Source organism: Sceloporus occidentalis, unplaced genomic scaffold, assembly GCF_023333645.1.
Source record: "Sceloporus occidentalis isolate IW3139 unplaced genomic scaffold, rSceOcc1.0.p SCAF_74, whole genome shotgun sequence".
Classification (NCBI taxonomy): Eukaryota; Metazoa; Chordata; class Lepidosauria; order Squamata; family Phrynosomatidae; genus Sceloporus; species Sceloporus occidentalis.
In genome coordinates, this window is record NW_028317054.1 from 3201614 (window position 1) to 3214402 (window position 12789).

The window sequence follows — 12789 nt, forward strand, 5'->3', positions numbered from 1 at the left end:
AGGATAACCTCTCTTCACTAAACACTATGTTAGCACTGAAAGATGTAACAGAAACAGGGACACCCAAATTCAGATTATTCTCAATTGCAAAATTATCAGAATTATCCCCAGAACGTGACTGCATAATATCATAACAGCCCTCCTTGAGAGCCAGTTTCGAATTGAGACCCAGTAGCTTTGACCTCTAGAGATGCACCAGCACCTCAAAATAGAATTATTGAAATCCAATACACATTTATCTTTAAAATCAAAATGCTAATGAAATAAAGCAGGAATCGACTTTTATTTAAAGGAATGCCAGTCTTTGTGGTCTTTATATTTAGAAAAAAATATATTTAGAGCAAATGCTTAATGTTTTCTGATGATGCTTATACAAAAACTTTCTTCAATAGATCCTGGTATCCGTGGTTAGTTTTGTTTCTTCTTGCATTGGAGACATGTATATTAATATCTTTGCTCTTTCCAAATTTTCTACAACTGTGAGCAGTGTATCAGTATAATTGAAAAGTTTGATTACAATAACTAGATGCATGACCCCTGTTCACAGGGGTTATTAATTAGGTAAAATGATCAATAAAACTCCTCGAAATATGTGTTTTTATACATATATATTTTTCTTACATTTTGTTAAATACAAGAAAGATTACTGATTTATTTGTAAATCTAAAAAGATGGTTTATTTTATTAGCATTTATTTTTAGTTGAATGACCTTAATATTTAATTTTTTTTGAAGTAAAAGGCCTTATAAACATAAAACAAATCAAACATGCAAATTAGACTTACTCTATTGAAAAAAAAGACATTCTCAATTTATTACATTTATGTTAAATCTATTACACTATGGAAAGTCACCATTCATCCAAGTTAGTTGCTGGAATGGCACTGCCTCTGTTTGAAAGGATTGCACAGTGGTTGATTAGCCTTTGGACTTGTTATAAATATGATATTTGTATTTGCAGGAGTACTTCATGGGATTTTATTTATTAAATAGCTGTAGTAAGATTAAAAGGTCTCGTCAGACTGTATTCATTAGGCAGGCTTCGGAGGAACTGTAGAGTTCCCTGTATATGAGAGACGGTGAAGTTTGTGAGATAAAACCCTGGAGTTGTGTTATGGCTTGTACCCATAAAATATATTGAATAGCCTCTATATTCGTGTTCAAAATGTTAAGAAACATACTAGGAACTAGATATCCTTGTATGTCATATGCGTGAAAGATGTACCTTGTGCTAGTGAAATAGCGAGCATGTAATATCTTCTGTAACTTCAAATCTGGGACCACAGAAAGCACGGTGTGGCTGCAGAGAGGACCACGTTGTGAATACATATGTCCTTTAAACAGCGGTGCACTCATGGTGCAAAATGTATTGCAGCCCGGGGTAGGCAGTCCCATAAAGACACCAAGAAATAACTTGTGATTTATATCACATTGTGCTAAAATAGGAAACACTTTAAACTATTCCATCCGGGGCCAGGCTAGGAAGGTAAAATCGTCCGAGTGGCCGATAAATCACAGGTGTCCCGCCACAAGCTACACGTCTGCAGCATGCTAAAGGTTATCTTTTTAGTAATGCATCCAACAGATGCCGAAAAAAAGCATTTATGCTTCAGAAAGTAATATAACAAAGACCAATTTATTGTTTTTGTAATGTATCTGAACTCCGTGTATGTAGGCATGTATTCTATTCCATAAGATCAATCTGTTTGGCTTTTTCTGCTGATTATTTTTGTATTAGCAATAATACCTCTGGTTAGTCCTTGTACAAAATAAATTTTTATTCAAAACCCCCTATGTATTCTAACCATTTCAAAGTTACTGCAATAATTGGATTTTAGGTAAGAGTTTATTGAGTAGGACTTAAAAAAAATAAAAATAATGAAATAGTATTTTATCTTTATTTGATGTACTGAGTGTACTTTTACCTTTCCTCAATTGCAAATTGAGTTTATTTATTTTTTCTTCAATTTAAGACATACAATTTTATAATTCACTGTAGAACAAATAGCATGTACAGAATAATGTAAACTGAATATTGTATTATCGAGAATCTATAGAAGCACATACTGGAAAATGCTGTAGTATTGTCAGATCACGTGTGTGCATGCAATGTTTATATTTTTATGCATGATTTTAACATTGACATCACATCCTTGTGCATGCGTTCCGTGAACCAGATGTGCTTATGGTTGTTGCCACTTAATATTACAACGATCACCTTCTTGACTTCCCGTTGTGTTGCTGTCACTGTTTTAAATCCTTTTAGAAGCTAACATGTAGAAATTGTTTTACGAAGCACTTGAACTTGATGCATGGGATGCTCTATTTTATTTTGTGCTTGCAAACGACTGGTGTAAATCTTGTTTTAAAGGTCACATTTTGTGGAATTAATGTATTTATTTTTTTTTTACAAAATATTCACAAAGCCGCAAATAAATTCTTTCCTCTATTGTCTGTGACTCTTATGTGTATAAAGTATTTGTTCCTGCTTTTTTTTAAAATACCAAAAACAACATAATTTGCATTGCATAATCCCAGGGAGTGGCCGTGGAACATGCATAAACGCAACTTTTTCCTTGCCTCCCTTGTACAGTGCTGTGGCATGTATTAAAATGATCAAAAATATTCTCATGTTCTAATGTGAAGGGGCTAGCCGATGTGGGTTTGAGCCAAACTTAATCCAGATGTTTTCATTAGCATTAAGGGAGATGTGAGAGCAGGAGCATTACTGGAACCAGCTAAAACACTCCGTTCACATACCAGCTCCGTCAGTGGTGGAGCGCTTGGGTTCTGTCCCCATCGGAGTGAACATTCCACTGGTTTCTGTGGTTACTACTTCACATTTAGAACTGTATTCTAGAATTGCTTACGATAAATATGCAACGCTGTGTCCAATAAACTGCAGACTCCAAAAAGAATATTAATATTCTCGTATGGAGAATACGTATGTTATATTTCACCCCTCCGTAGTTAATGGCTTTTTTGGCAAACACAAAATACTTATTTAGCAAATGCAAAACATTTGGCTTTGCTGAAGTAAGAAAAATATTTTTAAACAGACAATTAGAATTCTTTTTTGTAAAGAACCAACAGATCTTGCAGCACTGTACACCGGGGAAAGGACGCACGTTTGCGATGTGTGTTGCGTATTAGAGCTTATAATTTTTTTAAAAAAATAGAAGAATTAAAAAAAAAATTTACCCTTCTGAAAGTAAAAAATTAGTTATCAAAAGGCAGGCTACAAAATTTGCTTATCTCTTATCAATGTACAATTTATACCCAAGCATGTCTTTACTAGTTGTAGGGAATAATTATAAAGCTATGCTTAGTAACAAATGTTCCTGTACAAAAAACACTGTATATCTTAACATTTTTGTTTAATGTATTATACTTGATGCTTCTGTTTTTTATTCCTGTTTCAGAAGCTGTATATTTCCCTTTTCTCTTTTTGGAAAAAGCAACTTAGAATTATCTTAACGCAATCTAATCAATTCTAGGTTAAAGTCTGAACAAATGAAAAAATCCTACATGACTCATGTGCTGTTAATTCACTAATAATTTATTTTCCGTTCACTGTCGACTAATCCAGTTTTGCAGATTCTTTGATTTAAATTGATTCTAACTTTCCTTTTTCCCCCCTCTGTCCTTTCCTCCATATTAATAGCTTTTCTTTCCTGTTGCTGGGAGACTCTCTCAGAAGTCTTTCTTTGAATCTAAAACAGAGGAGTCAAACAGTGCAGAGATGTCGTGTCAGATCACAGCCACCAGTAACGGAGAGGTGGATGGCGTGAACCAAAGTCTCAAGGCCATGATGAAGGGCTTTGGAAATATCTTCGACATGAATGTCGTAGGACCCACCCTGCATTCTGGGATACAGATAAACATGCAAGCCAAGCAGAATTCCACTAAAACCACCTCGGTCAGGAAAGGAAAGAAAATCAACATGGCATTGGGATTCAATGATTTTGGATGGTCAGACGATAGCAGCGAATAAAATCATAGAGTGATAGTGAAGCTTATGCACTTGTGCGTCTGTGGAACTAAACATGTGAACCACAAGGTCAAAGTGTTTGACCTTTCTGAAAACTTGATATGGAAGGATTTATGTATACCCACATTTTTAGGTCGGTGTTGTGTGAGGCGATGTGGTCATCTTTGTGATATTTTTTTTTTGAGTTGTTTTGTATTTACTTTTACTAGTGTATAACGTGAAACGTGTTATTTCTTAACAAATGTAATAGGTTGTATCGTTTGCATTGCCTGATTACAGAAGAATTTTCACTGTGGTCTAAAATGTATACATTGCTTTGGTTTTGTCTGAAAATATGCCAATAATATTGTTAGGTTGCACTACAAGCTTGTATACATCAGTCTTTATTATTATTATTTTTGTTTATTTCTTTTTTTTTTTTACACTAAATTATATACTGTATGGTTAGTGAGAAAAGTTAAGTAAAAGCAAGCAAAAACAGTAAATAATACTAAAATTCCATCATCATGTGGTGTGAAATAATCATTGATGTTTAAATATTCATTGTTTAATAGAATACACTCTATACATCATAAAGGTAATAATGTTGGCCGTTTTAATATCTCTTTCATAAACATTCAATTAGTCAATTCACATTTTGTGCAAGTGATCAAGTCAAGTGATATCCTGAATCCCTTGGTGCCCATAGCCCTTTGGGGCTTTACTTTGACACCCAACATTGTTGAATTAGAGAATGCATTTTTTTATTCCTCACCTGCTTCTACTAAGAGAAACATCTATTTAAGTCATGCCATGGAAGTTGGTCCCATTGAAAACATTAGGAGTTAAACGTACATGTTTGCGAGTTCAGGGGAAACCAGTCACAAGTTTGCAAGCTAAGGACTCATTGAATTGTGCTTCCTGCTGTACATCATAAAGGAAAGCGAGACAATTGTATCATTTCTTAACTCTACTAAAAACAGTGTATGTAATGATTTAAACACAGTAAAATGTATTAGATTTCATGCATAATTAAATCCAATCTAAATTTTACTTAAAGGACTGCAGTGGTTGTTTGATTCAGCAAAATTAGATTTTTCATTAGGCGACGATGCACATTCAACTCATAGTTAAACTAATTTTTTACCAACATCATAAGAAATCTTTAATGTGGCCATCTCGTTAAACAGAGCTTCTGAGCACAGAGTTGCATTAAACTACTAAAAGGACAGCTGAATGGGCATCGTCCACATACTGCTGACTTTCCCAGTCCCTACATGTCAGACATTTCTTAATTATAAGCTTGCAACACAATCAGAAAAGCCTTACTTTATATAAATGTCATCTAGAATAAAGTGAAGAATTTGTTAGGATTTGCTTAAGATAATGCTTACCGAGTGATGCTTGAAATTTAAACATGTGCAATACTTTGGATTCTAAATTCATATATCAAAAGTAGTATGAAAAGACAACACCAGGTTTATTACTAAATAATTAGAACAATCTGAGATGAAGCATAGATTTAAATTTCTGATTTGGTCTAATAGTGGAGTCTTTAGTTGACTGTATATCTGTTTGTGTTGTAGACTGACAACATGGTGACTAGTTTGATTGTGTAGAGCCACTGACTGAATAAAACATGGCCAACACAATGTTATTTTCTACAGATGTGAAGCACACATCTATCTCCTAGCCACCTGGAGTGACAACCTTGGTTTAGGAAATGAGTCTTACTGTTGCCAGTTGTGCACGGTCTTGGATACCATACAAAAGAGGCATCAAGTAATAGCCACCTAAATACAGCGATGCATATGTAACTGCCCTGGAAGCACAGTATGTATACTGATCCAGTCTGCCCTTGCGATACTCATTGGTTCTGGAAGGTTGGCTGTCAGTGGTCCTGAGTATACTTTAGCCGACTTGTTAGTACCAAGAAAAGCTATTTTCAAATGATTTTCCTCTATCACACCATTGGTTCTTATGAATACTTTAATACTTTATGGTTTTTGCTGTGTTGGTAATAAAGTGATGATTTTTCCTATGGCCAAATGTATACTTTGTGTTCAGAATTTCTTAGAAAAAAAAAACTTATCTTGTCAGAATTAACAGAAAATAATTAATAGTGGAATTAGGTACTATTAAATAAAGCCATCATCATGGCATAGTTTACCTGCTCCAATCCAAAAAAGCACATTATTATTTATTGCATATCTGTAATATTTTTCCCAATGTGGCATGACACATTTTTGGATGTATTCCCAGACAGGCTGTATATTTTTTTTTATATAGCTAATTTTACAATAAGAAACTAATGAGAATCATTTTCAGGTAGGAATGAACCTCAACTCTGTGGTCTATAGAGATATTTTTATCTCATAAATATTCCTTGTGGATTGTATTAAAATACAAATTGCATTGGACATTCTTTTTTAATTTAGAGATTGTAATCAGCAGAGTGTAATTATTTCTAGCAAGCTACACATTATTTCAATAGCTGGGACAGATATGACAATGTGTCCGTGTGATAGCTACACTGTCACTGGGAGATATTGAATGTAATTGGTTTGATTGATTTTCCGAGTCAATCTTAGTAAAGTGTAAGATATCTACAGCTGCTGCTGAGCATCAGACCTCTTAATGAGATCATGTTCTGACTACAAAAAGCAGTCGTCTCTTCTTCATTGAGGTAGTCAGTATCCTGGTTATAGCACAAGGGGCTGTTAGGGTTAGGCTCCAACACCCTTTACAATCAAGGAAATTATAGTCCAATAACAGCAAGAGGTTAAATTGTCAAATTTTGGATAAGGAGAGTTTCGGTCAAACAGTTTTTTTTCTACTTGTTAGTGAAGTAGCCAGTGAAAAAGTGTGTGGGCATTCTCTTTATCTGCCCAGAAATGTTGGGTATTTTAATTTTTTTTATTTATACTAAATGTTGGTGAACTTCAAGTTTTGTTAAGGGGCAGGGCTAGCCCTGGACAGCCTATAGTGGGTGGTGAGTGGGAGGTAAGTGGGCATGGCCAAACTCACCCGAGGAAGCAAGACTTCACCTGGAGTCTCTAGGCCAAACCCAGAGATTTCCCAGACATGGTCATCAGTGGGAAAGAGAGTCATGTTATTTCACAAACCCTGACATTTGCTGTTCTGTTATGTATGGCTTGTGGCTAGATCTGGCCAAAAAGATTTTGTCTTATTAAAGAACATTTTTACCTTTCTTGATGCTTGTAGGAATGCCATGCCATGGCATTAACATTCTGACACGTGACGGAACTGCCGCAGAAACAGATTTCTTAGAATTTTGTCCACTTCTGTTCCTGGCTCCATCTGATGATTTCTAGTTCAGATAAATCTTGCAAAGGTACACATAACACAGTTCAAATAAGCAATCATAAAATCTGCCATACCTTCAAAGTGGCAGATGACACACACTATTATTTATAGATAGAACAAAAAGATTCTAATCGATAATGTGATTTTGGAGGAAATATTGCAATTCTGACATTACTGTGCATCTTTCTTTTATTATATGTAACAATGCAACGTGCGGCTGACAACGCAGTTACTCATAGGTGGTTTACGTAGGTGTTCAGCGACAGATTGAGATAATGTCTAGAAAAGTTGTCAGTACAAAAAAGTCCCTGTTATTATAGCTGTCAAGGTTCAATACTCCAAATAAGTGAGACTTGAATTTTCTGTACCAAAAAGTGGCATTTTGATGCAACATTTGCTTGGAATGAGTGAACAATGACAGACTTTCCTGCCTGTACTTATTCGAACATTTCAATGAATCTATTACGTGTCTAGTAGCTGATCCACTGCATTGAATATATTGAGCTTTTGGAAGAATATCTATTCTTCAGAAAAAAAAAAAAAAAAAAAGCCCAAACACTGATAACATGTCTACAGATTCTGAGCACAGGTTATAGAAGTCAGAAATGATTATGTTTATTGAAATAACGTTTTTGTGTGGCCTCACTCATAACATTCAACACTTTTTAAGCTTATCTGCTTCACAGTAATTAAACTCTGCAGGTCTTGGCAATACGGATTACACTTCCTTCATAAATTCTTCAAGCAATTGTCTTGTATCGAGCTATCCCTGTTGAAATGGGATTCGTCAACACATTTTAAATAGCTGAACTGTTGAGCTGTATTAAAATGAATTACAGTATATTTAAGCATTGTATTTCTGTAATCAAGCAGTTTCAATGCTCTTAATGAATTTCTTCTTTTGCTTGAATGTGAAGAGAACATATTTATTCTGCTTGTATTAGCAAAGGCAGATTATCCGGTCCTTTCAGTATTAGAGAACAAAGCAATTTAGTGTCAAATGAAGGATTATTTTCCGAGGAGTTCAGCTAAGCATGGAGTATTTTTCTATATCTGTGAAATATATGACTTTATAACAACCGTCAACAAAGATTCACTTGTTGCTGAGCTTAGAACTTTACTTAGCAAGATAAACCTCTGTTTGCAGAGTGTGAAATATAAGACATGTACGTTTTAAGAGAAACTTTGGCTAAAATGACATTTTCTGCTCTTTGACAATTATTCAAAATGTGTGTGTGTGTGTGTGTATGTGTATGTGTATATATATATATATATATATATATATATATATATATATATATATTATATATAATGTAAATTGTCCCAGCAGCCAGGGTCTTTAGCTCGAATTCCTGGTGTTCCTTTGGGAATGATCCTTTGATGCATCCAGGCAGAAAGCACTTGCTGCTTAGGAGTTGTATTCTGGCTGTTGTATCCCCTGCAGGGAATTCTTTCCACTCAATAAAGTAGAGCAGGGATAGGGTGGCCCATCAGAGGTTCAACTCACATATCATGAGGACTGTGACCACTTGGAGAAGAGACCTACCTTTTTAATCTTATCCTATGGGAAATAGTGTCCAGTCTGAGAAGCGCCTTCCTTCGGCACATGCAGCCGAGCTCAGTCTTTATTATACGCAGCTGCCCTATGCCGAGCTTGGGACACCTCTTCCCCTGTTGGGCTGCATTCCCACTACAATTATGCTACTCTCTATCATGCCTCTGCCCCATGACATGAATGCTCACTATGGCAGAAATTAAGATATTTCAATTTTTACTTGATGTTTTCTCTTTTGCTGGAGGGAGCTGTTTTGGTTGTACCCACGTTGTATCTTACAACACTCCTCCTAGGATACTCCTTCTGTATCTTACAACACTACCCCAACCTCTTAAGACCATCGTATAAAATTCAAATGTAAGTTCATGTATGGAAGCTTATAAAAATGCATATGTGTGAACGTCACAGCATGTTCTTGAGAAGCCTCAGGCTTTGGTGTAGCTTCTACCTTAAAGATGTGTGTTTGTGTAGCTCAAACAATGCTGGGTTTCTACTCAATACTTGGTTATGGAGAGTGCACTTTTACTCTGTTTTAATTATTGTCACCTCTATTTATAAACAGACTAGATAAGGAAATAAGACTATCTGCTCTGATGGGCTTTTCCTAATTGTGAGTGCTAAAGTTAAAGCCGTAGAAACCAGTCAAATGTCTCTGTAGTTTGCACTAAATTTGGAACTTTGCCTCAAATATGCCTTGATAAATTTGGCTCTAGATCTTCAGACATTCATACACCATCGCAAACGATAATAAATGTATTTATTTTAAAATTAATATGGCTGCAGACCTAGTGTGTGCAATATAACAATGATTCACTTGTACAGTTTGTTGTTTTTTTTATCCATGAGGTGTGATTATAAAATACAAAAAAATGCAGAAATATTCTTTGTTTTGGCCTGTCGTACACAAATTTTGCAATAAATATTTTGACCATACTTTGATTATAGCTTTGTTTATCTGATACAATGTTTCGTTTACACCGACTTAAATTGCGGGTTTAGCAATCCATACAAAAAGCAATTCTTCTTACAAGTTTCATGTGGTCCTATCACCATAGTATCCAACGGAATGGTCCATGCCGCAGGAACATGTTTTTTAGTTTCTATGCTGAGAAGAACACTTTTTTGTTTTTTTGCACTAGTGTTACATTTTACCATGCAAAGTACATGGATGCAGAAAGTGATGGATTTATGGAGATGCCTTCCTTAGGCCTGACATAGGGCAGCACCTACCAAGTTTAATAGATCGTCTGCTGCTGGGCCTTCCTGTGCAGAGTGTCAGGATATGACATCATACCCTTGGATTATACAGGCCTGTGCATCTCTGATCTCATAATATGACCTATTAAGAGCTGCAGCACACCAATGAGGTTAGTTGCCCAGAAGCTGCCAACACCACCGCCTGGCTCTGTTGCCCTATGTCTAGATTTAGTCTGTCTAGTCGGGAATATGCCAAGAGATGCAGAAGATGAGTGTAATAAAATAAATGTAAAAAGTCTTCTAGAGGTACAAGATAACTACTTCGCAATGCTTTTTTTTTTTATAGTAATGCTGCAGAAATATACCACAACAGTTCAACTGTGAGCATAACGAGGGGGGGGGGGGCAAGAAAAACATGCCCAACCTTGAAAAAGAATGTCAAGACCATCAACACACACTGTTTATAAAATAAGAAAATGTATATTTTTTAACTTAATCTGCACTTAAAATATAAAATAAAAATATCTTTAATCTTGTAATCTTTTACAACACTTTTTTATGCAAAATCTGTGAAACAATGCAGGATATGTTTGTGAACCTCAGTTTCCATTTAATTGGTCTCGGTAGTCTCAGTAGAAATAATATTAGCTTAATCATAAGCATTAAAATCCATAAATTTGACCTCAGTGTTACACTTGTCCGATGAGATGTCTATATGTAATTATACCAGACCGGGAATGTAGCCGTGATACTGACTTTGAGCGTGTGGCTTTTTAACATATCCCACTACTTATGTCACATAAAATGCACTGGATGTATATTTTTAAACCCTCATTTAATGGAAATCTAGAACTGCAGATAGGAATTAGAATGATCACAAATCTACTTTTGTATTATTTTTGAATGCATAATTGGATAATCATAGTAAAAAAGCATGCCTGGAGTCATCTGGAGGACCTCGCAGGAGCAGGAACACAGAGCATAAATGCCGAGATATCAGGACAGGAAAGCATAATGCGTTTCATGAGTGAACTTCAACCTCCCTGTTGCTGATAAAAGTGTTAATATTCATGGCAATAAAAACTTAAAAAAAAGTTATAGAAAAACGATGTCACAACTAAGCGACTGTAATTCTGATAATCTGCAGGCCAAACATGGGTTGAAGTTCACCAAAAGTTGATTTAGAATGCTCTTTGTCATTACATTTATTGAGTATTAAACACAACTTACAAATCCAGTATTTAAAGATTTAAGGAACATTTTGTCAATGGCTTGTTGTGCAGAGTTTGCTGTACAAATACACTAAATATGGTGTATCATCTGCCCTGATTTCATGGTATTGTTCATTTTTCTCACGCAGCTGCTGCCTTCTTTTGATATTTGTTCATGGACAGAAGAAGATGTGGTAAGCCCTCTTCCAGTGCTTAGAACCCATGTTATGGTCATAAAAATAAATTTTTTGAATTACGCAAAGCTACATGCATACAGAACTACAAAAAGGGAGTACCATATACAATATGTAATATGCAATATATCGCACTCCCGCTGTTAACAGTTTAAGACCTAGAAGAAGAAATGATGGGCATCAGGTACAACAGTAGGGCATCTTATCAATGAGCCCAATTAATATACTACAGTAGCCAGTAAAACATCTTGATTTTCATATGCATTATGTTGAAAAGACCAAAAGAGCAGATGATAAAATAGTGGTGATACAAATAGACTACAAATAATAAAAATATATAGTCACATTGAGTACAGAATTTCTCCCATTGACCAATATAGTTATCAGCATTTATGAAGAAAATATGCATTTTCAGCGGTCTGAGCAATATCAGTTAAATTATATTTTAGACTTAAAATGAACATTTTTGTCCCTGTGGTTTTCTAACTTGATACTGTCTATTCACTTAGAGATGGAGTTTGCAGGACAGTTGAACAGGTGTACGATTCCATGATCCCTGAATTATGAATTAAGGGTAATCGCTGATGCAGGGTTGAGCTGGCCTTGCATGATGTATAGTTTAAACGAGGAGAGTTTTAAGAAATCTTCCACATTACCTTCCCATTATACAGGACCAGCTCAGTCCTTTCTGCAGGAGGCTCCCACTGGGGTTTGATAACACACAGTAATATCTCTGACTTAAGGTGTTCAACTCTCCTCCAAACTCCCTCTTTAGTGAATAGACCAAAATGAGTGTGTGCCTATTTCTGATTATCTATATCCAAAGCAGTTCTGGCTCTCGTATAGATTGATACATATAAAACTCTTGGTAATTGCGATCTGCCTCTGCACATTGACCCACTTTGATTTTATTTTTCACAGTACATGTGGATGCTGCAACTGATTAAGACAGGTATCTTTTTATTTGTATTTGTTGGTTAGGGAATATAAAAAGGGGATTTGTCACATTCTAGAGTATACCTGATCCTAATGCGAGGGCCACCTTCTTGCTGCTCTTTTACTAAGATACAAGGTAATCTATCAGGTAACCGCCAATCCCTAGAGCATCACCTTCTTTTTTCTGGACAGAAGTAATGGTGTTTGGACACCCCCATTCACTTTTTTCCCCACTTTCCCTTGTACTCCCCCTAATGTACAGTTATGTGGGGCTAGCTTTGCCCCCACCCCAAACCACTGCCCCAGAAGAGGGAGAGCATTGGGTGGCCTAGCCTGGGAAATTATGTATGGAGGCCACCCCTTTGGTGGAAGTCAGGGTTGTGTTAATATAATAACACTA

The 12789-nt window shown here is 35.7% G+C and overlaps 1 protein-coding gene across 1 annotated transcript in view; it reads left to right on the forward strand.

Moving 5' to 3' along the window:
• LOC149285963 (mitogen-activated protein kinase kinase kinase 20-like) overlaps positions 1-12789 on the forward strand; it is a 59985-nt gene that overhangs the window by 34848 nt on the left and 12348 nt on the right. Inside the window, exons 11-12 of the mRNA XM_089494723.1 lie at positions 11409-11453; positions 12375-12405. Of these exons, the coding sequence (XP_089350849.1) occupies positions 11409-11453; positions 12375-12405 (76 nt within the window). The remainder of the gene's footprint in view (positions 1-11408; positions 11454-12374; positions 12406-12789) is intronic.